This window comes from Molothrus ater, chromosome 2 (genome assembly GCF_012460135.2).
Source record: "Molothrus ater isolate BHLD 08-10-18 breed brown headed cowbird chromosome 2, BPBGC_Mater_1.1, whole genome shotgun sequence".
Taxonomy (NCBI): Eukaryota; Metazoa; Chordata; class Aves; order Passeriformes; family Icteridae; genus Molothrus; species Molothrus ater.
In genome coordinates, this window is record NC_050479.2 from 21,293,332 (window position 1) to 21,313,046 (window position 19,715).

The window sequence follows — 19,715 nt, forward strand, 5'->3', positions numbered from 1 at the left end:
TAGTCTTGCAAGTCTTGCAAAAGCTGGAAATCTGAATAATCCTTTAGGAGGTCTTGGGAAATTTATAACATTTTTTTTTATGGAGTTTGGTTGGGTTTTTTGGTTGTTTGTTTTTTTTTTTTTTTTTTAATTTTTCCTGTTGAAAACGTACTTTTCTTCTGTTTTCCTTTTAGCCTCTTTTCCCCAAGAAGAATTATGAATGCCTAACTAGCTGTGAATTCCTTAAGTACATCCTGTCTGTGAAGCAAGGGGACTGCCCAGCACCTGAGAAGGCCAGTGGTTTTGCAGCTGCCTGTGTTGAAAGCTGTGAAGCTGATATTGAATGTTCTGGAGTGAAGAAATGCTGTTCCAATGGATGTGGTCACACGTGCCAAATTCCAAAAAATCTCTATAAAGGTAGAGATTATTCATATGTACTCATACTGGGCTAACAACTTCAGGCCATAGTGAAGTCTCCTAGTAAACCAGGACTCCTATTTGCTGGGAGTTTGTATGGATGGGAGGAAAAAGGAGAGGTACCTGTAGAGATGTGGCTGCATAGTGAAAGGGTGGAAAACCAGTGAGAAATGTTGCTTAAATTTCTGATTTTTTTCCCGCTTGTGAAGCTCATGTCTGGAAATCTGTGGAATGTAAGATCAAACTTTGTCAGTTTAGGTAAAATCTCACTTAATTTGGTGCCAATAAGAGAGAATGCAGGAGGAAAATATTTAATGATAAACAGTTCAGGTCCTGTTAATCAGAATTAACATTTATGTCTACAAGCCAAGTAGATGGGACTACCAAGTAGGTACTGTGAAATAATCTAGTAAAAGAAAAATCAACACAGAACAACATAGTGAAAAGATTATAATATCTCCATACAGATATATATTAAATCATTATCTGAATCTAAGGCAATCTTATTCAAAAATTTTTGAGTCTTGAGATTCTGTGAATAAGCCTTTTCTTTGACATCCTTCAAAAAGAACATATAAGGTAAGAAAATTTTTCCTTAGACAAATTCCAGAGTTTAATTTACTGGAATTTAAAAAAGCTTTATACACTTAAATATTTGAAAAATATTCTCCTAATGCAGAAAGATAAGCATTTGTGAAGAGAATATTCTTTTACCACACGGTGGTTGGTGTTTTTGTACAAGAATCTATTCTTCTTATGTCAGTGATAAAAAATAAATATTATTCAGTAATTCAGTTATTAATCAGATAGCGTGGGCTCTCTGTGGGAGCCTAATCAGCAGAACCCTGATCTAAGCTCCAGGCTTAGGTTTGAATCCATGCTTATTTCCAAATGTGGATGGAAATGTATAAAATGGGTTAAGAAGATGGTGAATTTTTTTTTCAAGTTCATTATTTTAACTAAAATATTATAAATCTTTTTCAGTGTGTTCAGAAGGGAAACTGTCTTGTTTGCAGGATGCTTTAGAGCAGCCCCTTTAAAACTATAAGGAATTAGTACACACCAGCACATAGCACCTTTCAAAATGAAAGTTATTAAAATGGATCACTTATTTGTTTTGGTTTTTTTTTGTCTTATTAAGACAAATGACCAGAGTGGTAAAGAGGCATTCATGTTGTGTGTGTAATGATTTACATGTTCAAGCTCCATGCCACAACTGCAAAGCATTCCAGTAAATATAACAACTGGGAAAGCTAAAAACAAGCAAGCAAATAAAACACGATTAGATGCTCCTGGAGCTGACACAGCCTATGACAGGCTATGATACATTCTGTAAGCACACACTGGAAGGTCTCCTCTCTTTGGCCTGATTAAATGGGAGCAGAACTAACCTTCCCTAACATCTTATCACCGATCTGCAGGAGGTGCTGGCTTGTAAGAGCATATATGTCTTGCAGAGGAAGGGCAAGCTCAATACCCTACTGCCTTCTCAGCTGATGAATTCAGCTAATTAGCCTCTTCAACCTGTCTTACTGCAACAAAAGACAAATAGAAGTGGAGCAGCCTCGCTATTCATTTCCTCCAGGGGTAAATGACCTTCCTGTCACTAAGGAAGAGCAAACTCTGCAAGCATGACTAAGATCTAGTGAATAAGTTCAGTACTTATTCTTATCATTTTGACAGCACTCACAGCTTGAAAATGAACTCAGATTGAATCTAAGAGTCTGCAGAAGTTTCCATAGTTTTACTGTTGATCAAGTGCTGGAGATTAGTTACAACAGTAGATGTAAAATTCCTGTCTGATTTGCTGGATTACCAAACTGAATTTCCCCTCTAGTACTGAGTGCTAAAGTCCAATCCTAAAAAAAAATGTTAATGTAAGTACACTGCCACCAAAGACACATTACAAATGTTTTTGGATTAATGTAACAAGTACATTTGCATCTCTGTTGGGAATATTACTAATTGGTTATGTAGTCTTCACATATTTATATCCCTTTAGGGGAGATACCAAATGTTCTCTCCTACTCTTCTATCACTGGCCTCATCCCCCATCTTTACACTGTCTCAACTACTGAAGGACTTGAGAAAGTGTCTCTGCAAATCTGTGTAGAAAAAGGTAAATTGTGAAGGGAAGATTTGGAAATTCACAGGGTCTGACGATGTGGCAAGATTATAGTAGGATAACTGGGGTCAGATGGTCACCCACAGTTTTATGACTCTTCATGCTTAAAGCTAAACAGTTTTGTATTATAAACATAGTGTACAGTTTTAAATGTGCTCATTTCTGAGTGCTTGCAGAACTGTGTTTCCAATTGTGTTGATGCCATGGATGTACCCTTTACAAGGCACTCCAATGGAAACATTTTGAATTCTGGGGGAACCAATGTTTAAGATACAGCTTTTCATGACAGACCAATGTGCAGTTAATTTTCATGGCACTGAGATGCATGTGCTGTTTGAAAGACACCTTTAGAACTATTTTTCCTGGACTCTGCTATGGCACACATACAGTGATCGGTAATTTGAATTATTTGGTTAAGCACTGCAGACTTTGGACTAATGCAAACTTTGGAGCACTGCAGACTGAGAGCTAATTTGTTCCAGCACGAAAAAAGGGGCTGACCATTTACATAGTAAAAAAGACACATTGAAGAGTAATTGAATCTTCACATCTGGATATTAAACTGATGGTGCTGGTTCCACAGAAGTATTTTAAAGTGCACTTGTGCCGTGCTCTCATTGTTTGTGCTGCCGTGCTCCATCTGCACACGATTACATAACACTGAGATCCTTGCAATCAAGTGAATCCAACTGCCCCTAATGCAAAGCAGATGGAAGTTTTCTGCACATGCAAATTGTGGGATTATTGTGTATCATAACTAAAGAAGGATTTGCAAATGTGGAAATCCAAAGTCATGTTCATTATGTTAGACTAAGACATTAGGCTATTGAAGGATATCCAGGGTCTAAACTGCTATGATAGCCACATTTAGGTACTGTATTTTTTTCCAGGTGGATTTTAGGTTTCTTGAAGATCTACAAGATGATTTTCATTTACTTTTAGGTCCTTGTATACTCAGGTTTATAAGAACACCCCTTAAAATGTAAAAGTGGTTTGTTCACTTGAGGAAATTTTGGTACTAAGTCATCTGTGGCAGACTGAGTAGCAAACAATTTCTCTAACCAATACATGCAGGTGGCCTTATGTGGACAGTCATTGAAACAACAAAATAACTAAAGTGCATATGATAGCTTGCTAAGAAGGTTTATATGTAAACACACAGAGATCTTATTTGTGACATATCCTCAAGTGAATAAAAAAGGCTGCACACTAAAATACAAATATTCCTGATGTGTGTCTGGAGAAATGTAGATAACACTTGATTTGTTGATTTAATCAAAAGATGTCCAATTTGAAGAGTTGTTTTTTCCTTCAAGCTACTGCAGATGTTTTCAAAAAGGTGATATTACTGGCAGTATAACAACATAAATAAGCATCTTCTGGTGTCACTGTGTAATGAGAAATTAAGGTAATATTTTAGAAATATATCTTTTTTCTCTGAAATGCAACAATTTGACAATATAAGTAACATATCTATTCCAAGATGTCTTGGAATTACCTTTCCTAGCTCTTTAGGGAAGAGTGGAGAGGGACACATCATGTAGTACAGCTGCCACATGTGAGTCAGTAAGATCATGCAGCCATGGAGAAGCAAACAGCTTTTTAAAGTACATCAGACTAATGTAAGATGTATGAAATAATCACACTTCACTGGTCTGCACTGCTAAGAGCTTAGACACAGTCTGTGTCCAGTTTTAGGTTTGACTCTGGAGAAGGGCTCAAAGCTGGAGAATCTCCAGAGGCAACTGCAAGAGTAAACAGAGGTCTAGGAATACTGAAATTAAAGGGAAATGGAGTGCACTGTGGTTATTAGACTGAAGAAGAAAGCATTCAGAAGCATGATAAAAGTCTTGTGGTACATGGAAAGCTTCTCCCCAGATAACAGAGAGAATCTCCCCATGATCCACAAACATCTTGGACCACTTCTGAGTTTATGATGCGCTGAGGAGACTAAACAAGGCAGTGAGAAAACTTTCTTGTAGCAAGGATAGACAAGTAGTGAAATAGACTACGTGATGCTATGGAAATTTTGTTATTAAATGTGTTTAAGGATAAATTGGGTGAAAAACTGAACATTAGGTACAGCCGAATCTGCTTGGGAACAAAGGGGTCTTTCTCCCAGTTATATTGAGCAAATGTTCTCTGTAAAGTCAGTTTTAGTTTACAACTTTCATGTCCTTCAGTTTTTTAATGAAATAAAGAAATAATTTTGAAGATTTTTTTTTAAAACAAATTTTCATGTTAACAGAGATGGGTTAGCTAGGAACAGTCCTGAAACTTCCATGCTTATCATTCCTCCCTTTTTGTCATTTTCTCTTGCAAACAATCTTTTTTCAATTATTTTTTATACAGCTTCATCTACAAATGGCTTAAGCATATCTTGTAAATTACTCATTTATTTTTATCTGTGTGTTCCTACTACAGGTGTTCCACTGAAACCCCGAAAAGAATTAAAATTCATAGAACATCAGTCTGGAGACCTGGAGGTGAAGTGGTCTTCAAAATTCAATATTTCCATTGAGCCTGTGATCTATGTTGTTCAGAGGAGGTGGAATCAAGGGATCCATCCAAGTGAGGATGATGCTACAAACTGGCAAACTGTGGCACAGGTTAGTTCTTTGTAAGCAATGTGGATCTGGTCTCAGAATGTCACAAATCTCTTGAAAATGTAGAATTAGAGAGCAAAATCCATTCAAGGAAGCACATTAGGGACATAGTCCTTCTGAGTTTAGTGGGACTCATTGCACAGTGTCCAAGGCATGGCTTGATTCTTGTCAAAAGTTAAAAACCCAGCTGGTGAAAAGGCTATTTATTTAAAAAAAACCCCAAAAAAACAACCAAAAACAAAACAAAAAAACCCCAGAGTACAAAAAATTTACTAAAACCTTTATTCTTTGTAAACTTCTTTTTCTCAGGTGTGACCCTCCCAATTCAGAAAAGTCTATGATGTCATGCTCTTATCACTCAGTGCAATCCAGACTAAAAATGTAAGATTCATGAGCAAATGTTTCTTAATGAGAAGCAGCCAACAGAGCATAAATTTTCACTTAGTTTCTTCCCAGTTTCAATCTGTTTTTTACCATGCTGACAGTCCACCTGGATGGCAGAGTTCCAATCGTTTATCTTACTGCTTCACCCTTATCCCTGCTGACAACAAAAATAAAATGCTGATTTTGAAAAGATCTGCAAAATATCATTATAGCTAGGAAAAAAAAGGAAAGAGAGAATAAGTAGAACCATCCACAAAATAGAGTAGGGGATTTAAATTCTGTGACAATTTGTGCTCATTCTCAATTCAGATTGTGTTGGAAAATGCTGTCTTACAAAAACATGAAGCTTGTGAGTCTGAACACTCAGAACTGAATTTCTTAGTTTCAGCATGGTGCTAGAGGGAGCTGTCACTATGTTATAATCTTGCTCAAGAAAAGCCCCCTGCAGCAGACCCTGGCAGGAAACCTTGCTTGTGCAAGCCCATGAGAGCATGTCCAAAACTGATCAAGTTACAGTGGCTTATGATCTCTCAGTTGAGGTGCAGGTCCTGAACCTGCATTCTCCATTCCAGGAAACAACCTCCTGCCTTTGTTGCAAGGAAAACAGCAAGTAGTAAAAACGTGCCAGATCTGAATTACTCCTCACTGTTACTGAACCATGTGTCTGTGATAGACTGTAGAAGCTCAGCTGCTGTGGCTGGTGAATCCAGGCTGCAAAGGGAGCACAGTGCTCTGCTATTTCTCATCCCAGACCTCATGCACATTTCTGGGAACATTCACTATAGATGCTCCACAGTAGCTGAACATACATGACCCCTTGCCTTGCAGTGGATCTGCAGGAGAGTGTTTCAGAAACACTGTTCCTGTGCAATAAGAGCAATAAGAAGCCTGACAGCTGCCTTTCCTGGGGTCTGGTGAATGCAGGCAGAAGGGGCTGAGTTAATCACTGTGGCAGGAGAAGCCTCCTCAGACTGACATCTTTCTGACAACTTCACTGTCCCTTCTGCATCACAGGAGACACGAATTTGATTGTGTGGTGGACCCCACTGGGAATGTCAGTTCAAAGCACGCTTCAGGATGCCTGACTGGCTTTGTGAACTGTGTTTACCTTATGGGACATGCAGGCTGGGCACCCTGGAGGGGTGCTAGTAATCAGAATTTGTGTCTTTAGAGAGTAGTGTACCTCTTCCTATGGTGTTTGTAGTTTTAGACATCCCACCAGGCAATCAAATTTGTTTGGCCAAATGTGATAGAATTTATTTTTCAATATCAGCAGCAAGGATGGATATCCAGTTTGACTCCAGTGATTGTGTGCACAGCCTCCAGGCTTTCCTTGTCTTTGTAACTGAGATGTTTTTCTTGTATGATTCCAAAACATTGAGGTATGAGCCCTTAATTATAGGCAAAGGCTGAGAAGAGCTGAGCCATTTAGCTAAAAATTCCTAGAGCATCTCTGTCCAGAGGAGATGATTCTGGCTGTTGTTTTACTCTGCAACTTAAGGTAGAGACCGTGTAAAGAGTAATCAAAGATCAAAAAAGCTGTGGGTGAGGATCTAAATTTCTCTATGTTTGTACCCATGTGTAGCATAAACAAAGTTATTGTTTGCATCTTCTTATAAGAAATTTCATAATATTTCATCAGAGTTACTCTCTAATATTTTTTGTATGTCCAAGAACAAATGGGGTTATAATTTTCGATAAATTTAAGGGGCTTAACTTTTAAAAAAAACTTGCTGTATTCTGTTGCCCTCAGAGGAGCTAATTTGCAAGTAATTTCTCATTTTTGACACAAATTTTTACTTTGTATTGAAACAATAATTTTGAAAAAGTTTGTTTATTTTTGTGCCATGTTTTTTGTATCATCTTTATGTTTTCTTTTTAAGGAAGAAGGCACAATCTATTAGTATACTATTTTGCTCTCCAATTATATAGGAAAGCAAACACATTGAAAACAATTCTAGTTATTTCTCACTTCTGGAGGAAGGGATTTTAATGTAGTTTTTTTACTGCGTATTTTGGGGAAAATTTGATATGATTAACCATTTGACTAATTTCCATTGGTGAATATAAAAACTATGGTAACTAAGATGCTAGTTGGCCAAGCTGGCTGTGATGTAGATTGTCCTAAGTGTTATGTGAAGTTTCCTACAGTACTGTAACTTAAGATTCAGCCAGCTGAGCAGGACCTGCTGCATTATCCTATGGAAATACTGCATGTCATGTGAACAGACTTACCATTCCATTTGGTACTAATTCTCTCTAAAAATAGTAGCATTATTGTTTACATTGGAAATTCAGCTATTTAATCATATTACTATAATATAATAAAGTTGATTAAAATATACCAGGCCAGTTATTTTCAGACAGAGCATGTCTGTGTTGTGTGAATGGATGTAATGTGTACACACACACATATATACATGTATATACATATGGGCAGACAGTGATGAAGTACATTTATTAGTCTAGTCCATTACTAAAACAAATAAGGGACAGTATTTACTGATAGATTGATTGTGACAGACCTTAGTGCTTCACCTTGCAATTGTCTAAACTCTGTGGACAGCTAATCTTCGAAAATGAAGCTTCTGAAACACCTAAAATTCTGGTTCTGAGGATCACAAGGAAGTTCTCAGCCCATGACAGTGAGAAATACCTGCTGGACCTAACCACCAGTCCTGTACACTAAAGGTTTCTTTCTCCATCTCCCAGGGGGGGCTTGCTTTGGTAAGCAGAGAAATGAGCCCACCTTGTGTGGGATTGTATTCACATGAAGTAGGACAGGTCTGCTGTCCTTTGTTAGAGTAGTGGATACAATACTCAGAATTTCTTTTCTATCAGAGGAAATAGAAACTCAGCTTTTCTGATACCCTAGGTGGTATCCCTTCACTTTTTGAAATGCAAATTCTTTTATCACTGTGTTGTTTCCAAAGGTGTAGAGCTGTGAACTCAGCAGGGTAAGGCTGTACTCTCCTGTTTCTATTAAACATTTGTGCTACAGAGAGGAGTCCAGGATTCATAATGGAGAATGAGCACAGTGAAACAGTCCATTGATTACTGTAATCCTTGGATAGAGTCCTCTGTACAAGTCTTTGCTGTGAAGAGTTCTTTGCACCAATTTTTAACATACATACATAACATATATTCACTGTTTGGAGTGTTGACACAAGAATCCCACCTGAATGGTCAAACTGCTATGCTGCTGGGCCAGATATTCTCTTTCTTCTTCTTCCCAGTTGTAGTAAATCCCACCTTTCCCTTACAAGAAATTCTGACTTTCAGCCTTTCTTTCTCCAAGGAACAGTTTTGCATGTAAATATATATAACATGTTATAGTTCTAGATAGCATGCAACATCCAGGGTGCTAGGGAATATCTTGCCCTTGTCTCTCACACAAAGGATGGAATTGAAGATAGGTCATCCATGCTCTGGGATGCTCTTGATCATTGCTCAGTTGTAGGAGCAGCAGAGGAAGATTTCTGTAGCCATGTTGAAGACAATAACAGATAATCACCTTTTGAAGGACAGGATGAGGAGACTACTTACAGGAAAGGGCTCAGGGTTTAAACAGTTAAGAGCTGCTGGAAGAGGAGTAGAATTGTTAGTGCTTCCTAAATGGAGCAGCTCTGGGCAAGTCTTGGCCAAATTCTCACAGAAAGCCCAACCTTGTTCTGCTTTCTGGCTACTGGAGGTGGCCTGTTGTCCCTTGGACCTAAAATGAGCTCTTGAGAAGTAATGTCAAGGTATTATGTGTATTGTCCAGCTCATGTCATTAAGATTACATGCTGCTCTTATATGAAGTTGTATCCTAATGTAGTTAATAGGGATTTTCCCTTGTCTTCATTGAACTTTGCATGATACTGAGGGCAGACATGTTGGCCAGTTATTTTGTTTGAGGACTAATTTATTATTTTATTCCAAATAAAACACCTGTTAGAATTTGAAGCTACTTTCCAAACATTCATCTTATAACTAAACAATGCCAAATACATGGTAATTATAATTCTGTAATGATTTGAGTGGTGATCTTTTGTTTTTGTCTTTTATTTATGATTCTTAAAAATTCTTTAAAAGTGTTGGTTTTTTCTTTCACATTCAGACAGAATTTTAGGTGTGTGATGAAATTTAACCATTAGTTATTTGGTACCACTCAGCATAGCTTTTAGTGGGTTTAAATTAATGTGAAAGATATTGAAAGGATTCTGAATATTATGAGTGCAGCTCCAAAAATACTTAAGAAGTGAGAACTAACTAAACTAAAGCAATTAAACAAAAAAAATAGTTATAGCATTAAGGTAGTGTAAGATATCTCAGCAATACTTAGTTATTTCTAGAAATTTATTAATTCTATGTAAAAGGTACTTAAAAGGTGCCAAAGTGGTTTATATCATGTTAGTTGGAGGTAGACCTCCTGCATGCCATTGAGCTTAGCAGGAGCTTGGCATACAAAATGAATTATGAAAGTAATAGGCCCAAGGCATGTTCATGAGTTGAAATAATTTTGGCATTATGGATTGACAGTTTATTTGATTTTACATTATTTCGTGGTTGCCATGGGAAACTGACACTTCTGAAATACTTTCTTTTAATCAACAGAATATGAGCTGATGCCAGTGACAAATAACTCCTTTGAGGAATTTGGGATTAAGTTTATTCAGATTATGCTTGCCTTGTTACAAAGTTCAGCAAACATATTTTTAAAAGCCCAGAAGACTGTAATTAGTTACTTATGATTAAATATTGGTCCTGAACCTGTTTTCAGTTGCCGCAATAGGGGAACTGAAATAGGGAAAAAAATAGGATATTTGAGTACTCCATAAAATAAAAAGAATTGCAAAAGTTGATTCGGGTAGGCTCTTTCTTCCCTGGGGCAAACCTTGGATAATTCCCTCTACAAGTAACATAAAGGTTAAAAAGGGAAAGGAGATGAGGTAGACTGTCAGGACTGGTAGCCTTGCTTAAGTTGAGAAGAGAGTGGTCTGAATGGAGAGGGACTCTGATTAGCAGCAATATGTGATGGACTCAGAGTCTGCAACGCTTAGCAGTCTGAGAGAGTCAATAATATGGTTTAGAAAAACTCTCCTTTCCTTACATACACACACAAATGAGATATTTGTTTCCCTAAATTTTGTTTGTCACCAAATGAAGAGACTAAGTGGAGAATAACACCTACAAATTTTATTTATCAGGGCTTTAAAAGGCCATTGCTGAAGAGCTGAAGCAAATTCCTCAGTTTCTGATTATCTGAGTTATGTCAGCAACTTCTGGTTTCTTACACAGAAAGAAGAAAGGGAGCAAGAAGCGGAAATTATGTTTTGCCTTTTTTTGGGAGCTACTTAGTATCATTACAAGTAATGTTGAATCTTATACAGGAAAGGTGACTTCTTGAACTTGTATAAAACAGAGCTTGTAAAAATAAATTGGTGTAACTACATTTTTAATGAGCTTGCATGTTTGGTCAGTAATGGTAATCAGTGGTGATTGTATAATATATTTAGACATATATATGATATCTGGTTCAGGTTCTTGTGTTACTTTGATGAAAGAATTAAACCAAAATGTAGCAAACATGACATACTAAAGTGAATTGAAAACTGGATAATTGAGAGGTAATTAAAAAAAGTGAAATTTCCAAGTGGATATGTTTTTGATGAGTTCTACAAAAATGCCACATCTTCTGTAGCTGGAAGTGATTCAGTGGTTACCAGGAGGCTGTGTTCAGTTCTGGTGTTTGTACCTTAGAGAAAAAAAAAGAAAGAATGCAAAAGATAGTTCTTCAAAAGTTTAATGGGGTAAAAAAAAAAATGGAAGAAAATAGGGCTCAGAATAAGAATGTGCAAAGCACTTCCTACTGAAAGGGTTCAGATTGTATCTATGCTTATACCATATTTCAGTGGTTCTCCCCTCAGGATTTGGAAATTGAACTCATGACACTGGCAATCTCAGTAGGTGTTATTGGAGAAAAGGTCAGCTCCTATGACCTGAGAAAAGTCTTCAGGGAAGAGTTAAGGCTGTAAGTGTCTTTTTGACCTAAGTGCAAAAGATGTGAAGAAGGCTTACATTCATTATCTGAGAGTTTTGTGTTTCCTATGAACTAGAAAAAGTGGGTTCTCACAGCACCGGATTTCATTAAGCTATTTTGCACCCCTAATTCTCTGAGAATTGAGAATTGAGGAAATCAGTCCCGTCACCTGGGGCAACGAGTTCCCTGAAATATCACCTGAACAGTGAGACCTTAAACACTGGTGAAGGTTGTGATAACTGCAGAACTAATTGTGTGAATTTAATAGCACTTCACCTATTTTCTAAAGGCGACTTTTTCCAGAAGAAACCTGCAATGCACTGTAAAATTGGATGGTTTTATCATTATGTTCACAGCTGTAAATGCTTTGCAGTGCAGAGTGATGGGTCAGGTGAGGTGGCTGCATGCAGCCTGTGATGCTGGTGTGTGCTCAGCCAGACCGATGGGTGTTGCACAGCAGATGGCAGGTGACCTTGTCAGAACAAGCAGTGTAAGTGTGACATTTTCCCCACCAGACCACGGAGGAGCGCGTTCGGCTGCCGGACACCCGCGCCAGCCGCTGGTACCAGTTCCGCGTGGCTGCTGTGAACGTGCACGGCACCCGGGGCTTCACTGCACCCAGCAAACACTTCCGCTCCTCCAGAGGTGAGTGTTCCTGTCTGCTACTCGCCTTCCTCTCACTCCCACCTGCAGCACAGCCTGATCTGCCTGCTATTGTGGCAGAGGGTTTTGAGTGGGTGGGTTTTTGAGTAGTTTTGCCACTGACTTTAGAAATGGAGATTTATTTGAAGACAGCAAACAAATTAAAAGTTGAACTGTCATTATTCTTTTATCAGCAAGGGTGTCTATGAATAAAACTACTTTGAAACATTTTCCACATGATTGGTATCAAACTACACGACCCTGACCATGAAATACAGAAGAACTTGAGTTTCAGTGTGTTAATCCAAGAGGTTTATCTTTTTTTCTTTTTAGTTATGAGAAATATGTTACTGTCATAAGTTTAGTAGAGTACTGGAATATTTTATGGCCTGTATCTAAATAATTGTAGCAGCATTGTTTTGATGGAACTTTGTACCCTCTTAATATAATTTCCTCTTGATAGCACTAATTGTAAGTGCTTAAGAATAAAAAAGAGCATAAATGCAAAACAGCATGTTTCTGTTCATTACAAAGGCATGCCTGATGATCCACAAAGTATTGTAGGAATTTTTGTTGATAGTTCTGGTTTTGCAACTGTTAGGGCAATAAAACAACTTTGAGAAGTATTTCTGTACCAGTAAATGGTACATGAGGGATGGAGGAGATGGAAACAGTTCTCCCATCCTGTAAAGTTCCCGGCATTCTCCGTGGTGTGCTTTTCACCAACATGGAGAAGAATTTTCCCAGATGACTCTTAGGCATAGCATAGGGGTTAGCACAGGCCAGAAACTATTCCCATTAGACAGATGATCTGGATGTGGTCACCCTCTCTTAAAGGCAGTCAATAATGTGGGCATATCCAGACCACACTAGTCGATTTTAGTGCCAAAGAATGAGATCCAGCACTCTTCACTCTACTAATAGAAGCAGTTCCTAATAGAAAGACTTGTTGTTATTTTAGCAGTGGCAGAATCTTTACACTGGTATAACTCTACATACTTTGAGGATTGTATTTCTTCCTCTTTCTGCAGACTGAATTATCTTGCAGTACAAACAGTTGCCATCTTTGAGTTCCTGTGCTGGCTTTTAGCTTATTGTTTGGCCATAGACAGTCCTAGAAAAGAATATTTTTGGTGGTGCATTTATAGAGGCATGCAAATACTTTTGCTGGTATGGAAGTTTTAATCTCTTACTGAATAACTATACGTTAGCTTTAGTAATTTTTTTGGTGCCCTAGCTGTACTTGTGGTGGGAAGGTTGGCTGGCATAGCTGTCCTGTTACTTCTGTGACCACCAACCTTTTCATGCATAGAAGAAGTATTATTTTAAGAACTATAATACTTAAGTAGCATACAATTTCAGAAACATAAAATAATACAGTTCCTTCGAGCGGTGAGTTTACTGTAAGAACTCTTCAGCAGCAGTACCTTTCTCTTTACTTCTTGAACAGCACTTCAGCAGATACAGCAGTTTGTTGCTGCATCTTGCACCAACTTTCTTTTAAATTGAGATCATTGACAGTTGTTTTATTGGATTTGTAAATATTTTCCAGCTATTCTGCTTGAAACCACTATTACTACAATTACAGAAAGGTATGTCATGGTAGCACCGAGGTTTTGGCTTGAACATGACATTTTCAGGCAGGATTTGTATAACTTTCAGAAAAATTGGCCCCCTACTGAGTGTGCTAGCCATGCTCAAAATACCATCCTTGGTAATGAATATAAGAATGTCCATGGTAAATCATCCTGAAGGTCTCTTTAGCCCAGAATCTGACCCCAGCCAGAGGTGGGTTTCTGGATAACAATGTAAGATCAGGATAAGCAAATAGGGGTATTTTTCAGAATAGTCTCCAGCTGGCAGTAATTTGTGTTTCAGGAACTTGTGGTTTTGAAATCATTACATGAATACCAGAGTCCTCTTGTGGTCTCTGCAGCTACCTCTGAAGCACTTGCTCTCCTTGAGAACTGCTCATGGCTGTCTAGTGGAGATGGAGAGCACTTTTAGAGCTTTGTGATGAGGGCAGTGGGAGTCAGCAGTACCTCTGCATGCTCTTACCTAATAAACCAAAAGTTTGATAATGGCAGCAAGTATGTAGCCAGCATTCTTCAAAAGGCTTCTGTAACTCTCAAAATAACTGTTTTCAAATCTGAACTCTAGCCCTTGGCAGAGGACTGTGAATTGACAGACAAGCAGCAGGGAGTTCAGTTAGCCCAGATCAGCCTATGCTGGCAGCTCATTTGGCCATTCTAGGGGCTGTGGAACTGCCAGTGGCCTGTGATAAAGATGTGAGTTTGCCAGATGAAATGTGCAGTCACTCCAGGTGACTCACATGAAGGTGCTGCTGGGTGCTGACTGCTGGGAAAGATACTGGGATGCTCCTGTTGGTGTCTTTGAGCCTCTGTATCCCCAGGTGAGCCGTCAGAGTGGTAGCAGTTAGTGTCACACGAACATTTAATTACTACTTTGGAGCTCAGTGGGAAATGACAGCTCCTGCTTGGTAGAGAGGCAAGAAACTGCTGCTCAGATGTGCCTAGTTTTTTGGGTGCCAGCATCTACTGGCCCCTGCTGAGCTCCTACAGGCACATTTAACCTCCAGTTTGGAAAAGAAAAGTGGATTTTGGCACATCACCTTTGGAAGTTTGCTGCCTGTCTGTGCTATGTTTGTGTGAAGTGTGGACAGAATTTCACATCAGTGTTTCACTTCACCCTGTTGTGCCAAGACTAAGAGAAGATTATTATCTTGGTCAAACTTAGCAGTAGGTTTCTTCAAAAATAAACCCTTTGATCAGGAAACATGACAGTAATTCCTAAGACAGTTTCTCACACAAGATACTGAACTTTTACCAATTGCTCATAAATAGTAATGAATAGAAAATCATTTGGGTTTGTTTTTTCCTCTAAAGGGGGACAAATATGATATTTAATCTTCTTCTAGGAAGAAGTATGGCACCACAAAGTCTCTGTCACTAAATATTTTAAGATGTTAAGAGGAATATTCAAAAACGTGCTGTAATTACTCAGAGAGAGAATTTTTGTCTGGTTACCACAATACTTTTTATACTGTTTTGTCTTTTTGAAAATGCAAAAAACATACTCTCTAAGTAGACACAGCAAAATAAGGTTTTGTTTTATTCAAAATGATGTTAAGTTTTCTGAGGTAATTACCATTAACTTATTTATCACTAAATAACACTCCTCATTTTCCAAAGTAACTTAATTTCTCAGCCATGAAAAAGACAAAACCAGAAAAACACTAATATTTCATCAAGCATTTCAACTTGCCATTCTTCATCTAATTGTGTTTTGAGGTCTGATCTACTGCACCTTTGGATGCTTTTATGCCATAAACATTTGAGGTGAAGGTTTATTAGCTGTTTTACACTGCCTCGTGTGTTCATCTAGGATGAACATTAATTTGTTGGCATTAATTTGTAAATAGTAAATAAAGTGACATGGCTGAGAATTTCTGGAATATTCAAAGCTTCGGCAGAGCTCCTTTTTTAACTCTGTTTATTTATTTTTTATAAAGGAAACAAAGGGTTTCCATGTACTGGTCTGACATGACCCTTAACAAGTGAAGCTTTGTTTTGCCAAAACGCGACTACAAAATTACAAGAAACACAGGTTGGAATAGTCTGTGGTGGAGTGGCTGGAAAATTAAGTGAATATTGCACCTAGAGAGTGGATTCTTTCATATGACTGGGACTGTGCAGATGGACTTTTACATTGATACTGTCAACTAAAATTGATCAAAATTTGCTGCTATTTTGGCTGTGGTTTCCACTTCTTTTTTCAGGGTTTTTAAATTTTGTGTGCTTTCCTTTTATCTTTAATTGAGTGGCAACAATTTCCAATAACAGCAGTAAATAAAGGTAACTGAATACCTGACAGAACATTTTTGATCCATGAAGATACAAATATCCTTCTATTCATATTTAGACTGGCTCTTTCCAAGCTGTTTCCTTTCTTCTGGAAGCAGGAGAGAAGTGTTCCTAGAATCCATAAATTAGTCTCCTTGGATGAAAACTACCTGTGTTTTTCTTCCAGTAAGCAGGCACTGGATAGCTTAACCTAACTGGTCAGAAGCTGCTTGGCACTAGTAATACAATTTTTAATTTGTTGCATTTGGTTCAGAGTATCTAATCTTTTTTTTTTCCCTAGCTTTTTATAATTTGTGATGAGAATGAACTCTCAGTACCAGAGACTTCAGTTAACTCTAGGACTCAGTGTTAGGCATTTCTCTGTCATATATTACCTCACTGGTCTGTAGGTAGGTACTGTGCCTTTTCCAGAGACAAGAAGATCAACACAATGAGCCCAAACCATCTGACCCTTCCACCTCTGCTGAAGGTTTTTATCTTCACCATGAAGGCAATTGCCAGCATACACTGGATAGATTGTCAAGCAAAAGGAAGCAGACAACATTGTTTTCACAGCACATAAGTACCAGGCTGGATGTGATTTCATGCATACATTACTGAGTGTTAGAAAAACCAGAACAGACATCCACTCATGGCACTAAAATTCTTTCTGTTGCTCCTTTGAGACCAATGATTTTTTTATGCTGTTGCACAGCTGGTTTATGTGTGCCATTTCCATCGGGCAGAGCCAGTCCTCCTGCTTACACCCTGGAACTGTTTAATGGCTGGAAACTTGTCTGTAGAGCAGCTTCAGCAGACTTTTAGAGTTGGAAGGTCTCATGTTTGAAAGATAGCAATGGGAGATCTATTTTAAGTCAAGAAAAATGCTCAAAAAATGCTTTAAATTGCTATCACACTTGCTCTCACTTTTACAGCTCAGAATGAGAATTCTGATTCCAATGCCATTATTCCCCTCTCTGACACCTATTCCAAATCATTTACTGTTTTCACTCCAGTTGCCACATTGAAAGACAAAGTGGATGCACTGAAGCAGTGTATTCGTGTGTTTAGCTTGTCCATACGGTTTTTAAGGTTTTGCAAAGGTGTTTGAAAATGCTATTGATTTAAAGAATTTTGGAAAATATAAACTATTACTATGTTCACAAATATGAGATGTTAATTTTGAAATGGTGATGATGTGAGTGTTTTCTTTCTTTCCTTTATTTGCAGCAAGAGATCCTCCCTTTTGGGGACTGGAGACAGAATTTTGCTTGTGATGGCTGAGTAGCCAGCAAGACAGGAATTTAAGTCCTTTGGGTATACTCAAGCCAAACACAATCCAGACAAGTGGAGTACTTATCCCATGTGCTGGAACAGCAGCTTCAGCCTTGACCTAATGAAGCTATCATTTCTAGCAGTGAGAAGCGATTTACTTGTCAGGCTGCTGAGACCTGAATTTTTTAGGAGTTGAGGACAGCTGTCTGTGCCAAATTCTAGGATATATAGAATGGCTTGTAGTTTATTTGTATAAACTGCAAAGGAAAAGCTGCAACTAGCATCACTCTTTCTGCAAACCAAAGAATTTGATTTAACACTCAAGATAAATTCATGTATATAAAGTACCAGTACTTTGCATTTGAAAAACTGGCAGCAGTTTTCATTCCAGTAATTTTACATCTGTGTATCTGAATTCTACATGTGGGCAGTCAGTCAAAGGGATCACAGGTATATGAAGACTAACAGTAGGATGGCTATTGGCTTTATAGTCAGCAGAAGGTCACTTTAGCTTTATAGTTAGGTTAACAAACACCTTATGTAGTCAGCTTTGTGATTCAGTACCAGTTATTAGACCTTGAAGTATTTTAGCACGAATTGTATAGTGCTTTTAATGTCTACAAGGACATAAGCATAACAGACCACCTTGTAGAAGCATGACTTTTCCATTCAATAATGCAGAAAAAACAACTAATCTGTTATGTGGTAACTGGCAGGCATGCATTGTAGAGGAACATGCTCATAAACATGTCACAGGTTTTTTTTTTTCTGGGTTCTTGTTTTTTTGGGAGGCCTAAAGGGTGTTGGGTTTTTTTGAGTTCTTTGTTTAATGTGGGGTTTTTGGGTTGTTTGGTTTTTCGTCCTGTAAACAGAGATCACATTATTTTACCCCGCTGTTCCTTTTCACTTGTCTGCTTTGCTGGTGAAACTAAATTCTTTCAGATGAAGAAATAATTAATACTCTTGGGTTCTTAACTTACAAAATGATAATTGTGTCACTTGTAATAGTGATGAGTGTCACAGAAATATATCAAAATAGATTAATAAATTACATAGTGGTATTGAAATACTTGATATGAAATGGATCCTAATCTGATATAAAATGATCACTGAGTGTCTTAATATTTCAGGTAATACACCCCAAATCCATGAAATATTTTACTGTTGCATCCATACAAAAAGACAGGATTTTTTTTTCAGCTGATTAAATGCAAAACTGTAATAAGTTTGTTTATCTTTGATATTTTATATCTTTAGAGCTAATTATTTTCTTAATCTGTCTACTAGTTTTAATAACGCTCTCACAGAAAATGAGTTACTTTCAGTGTCTCACCTTTTCATGTCTGTTAGCTGCACATCTCCTCCTTTCTGTCTTCTACCACCACCACTGTTCTTGTTCAAAGGCATTTTTATGGATGACATTTGGAGGCTTGCAAAAGAGTCTTTGAAGAAAGAGGGCACTCAGGAAAATATCTGCTATTGCTGTATTATATCACATGTATATTCCTTCTAAGAGGACATTTTTTCTATCCTTAACTGTAATTACCCAATGATTTTTAATGCAATGTTTTTATTCTCACACAGCAAAGTAGAAACATTCATAGATTTTCTTTCAAATGTGGATCAGCATTTTGTCTGCTGCCTGGACTGTGTCTCGTGAGCACAGAAGAAATTCTACTGATAATGTTTTCAATAATCTGTGCAATTATAGAAAGTACAGATACACTGGTGGTGTAGAATTTAGAAGAAATTATCTATTGGTTTCAGTACACAGATAGTTCTTTCTAACTGCTTTCTTTTGCTGGAATGGACATATAAACATTTGAAAAGAAAAAAAACCTAAATTTGGTCATTAGTTTTTAGACCTACAAAAAATTGGTGAAGAGAACTTCAAAATGTTTTTAATCATGTAATACACTTTGTACAAAGGAGCTATTTCATTTTTTAAAATCTTTTTTGAAATGACTCTCTATCTCTTGTAGATGCAGAATGAGGACAAACATGTTTTATAAGTTGAATTATTTTTGCTTATATCTGACCATTTGGGAAGATATATTCTCTGAAACACTTTTATTTTATCCCATATGTTTTGTATACATAATAGATGATGCATAGCACTTCTGGGAGATAACCTGAATAATTCACCTACAGTAATATGATCATGTTGCACTTCAGGTTATAAATGTTTTATATCTCTAATATAATGTCATATAACATATAAAAGCCCCTAACATTTTAAATAAATGGAGATGAATGCTTAATAAATGTCTTATATATGTGAATCATGATTCTGTTTATATTTAGTTTACCTAAATTACATTTTATACTTAGCTTTTAAATGACAGAAGTTAATGAAAAGTTGTATGAGAGAATAGTACAAACTATTTGGCTAAATTTTTCTT

The 19,715-nt window shown here is 37.4% G+C and overlaps 1 protein-coding gene across 1 annotated transcript in view; it reads left to right on the forward strand.

Moving 5' to 3' along the window:
- Positions 1-19,715, forward strand: part of ANOS1 (anosmin 1) — a 132,289-nt gene that overhangs the window by 73,294 nt on the left and 39,280 nt on the right. The window contains exons 4-6 of the mRNA XM_036388256.2: positions 174-396; positions 4,946-5,130; positions 12,049-12,178. Of these exons, the coding sequence (XP_036244149.1) occupies positions 174-396; positions 4,946-5,130; positions 12,049-12,178 (538 nt within the window). The remainder of the gene's footprint in view (positions 1-173; positions 397-4,945; positions 5,131-12,048; positions 12,179-19,715) is intronic.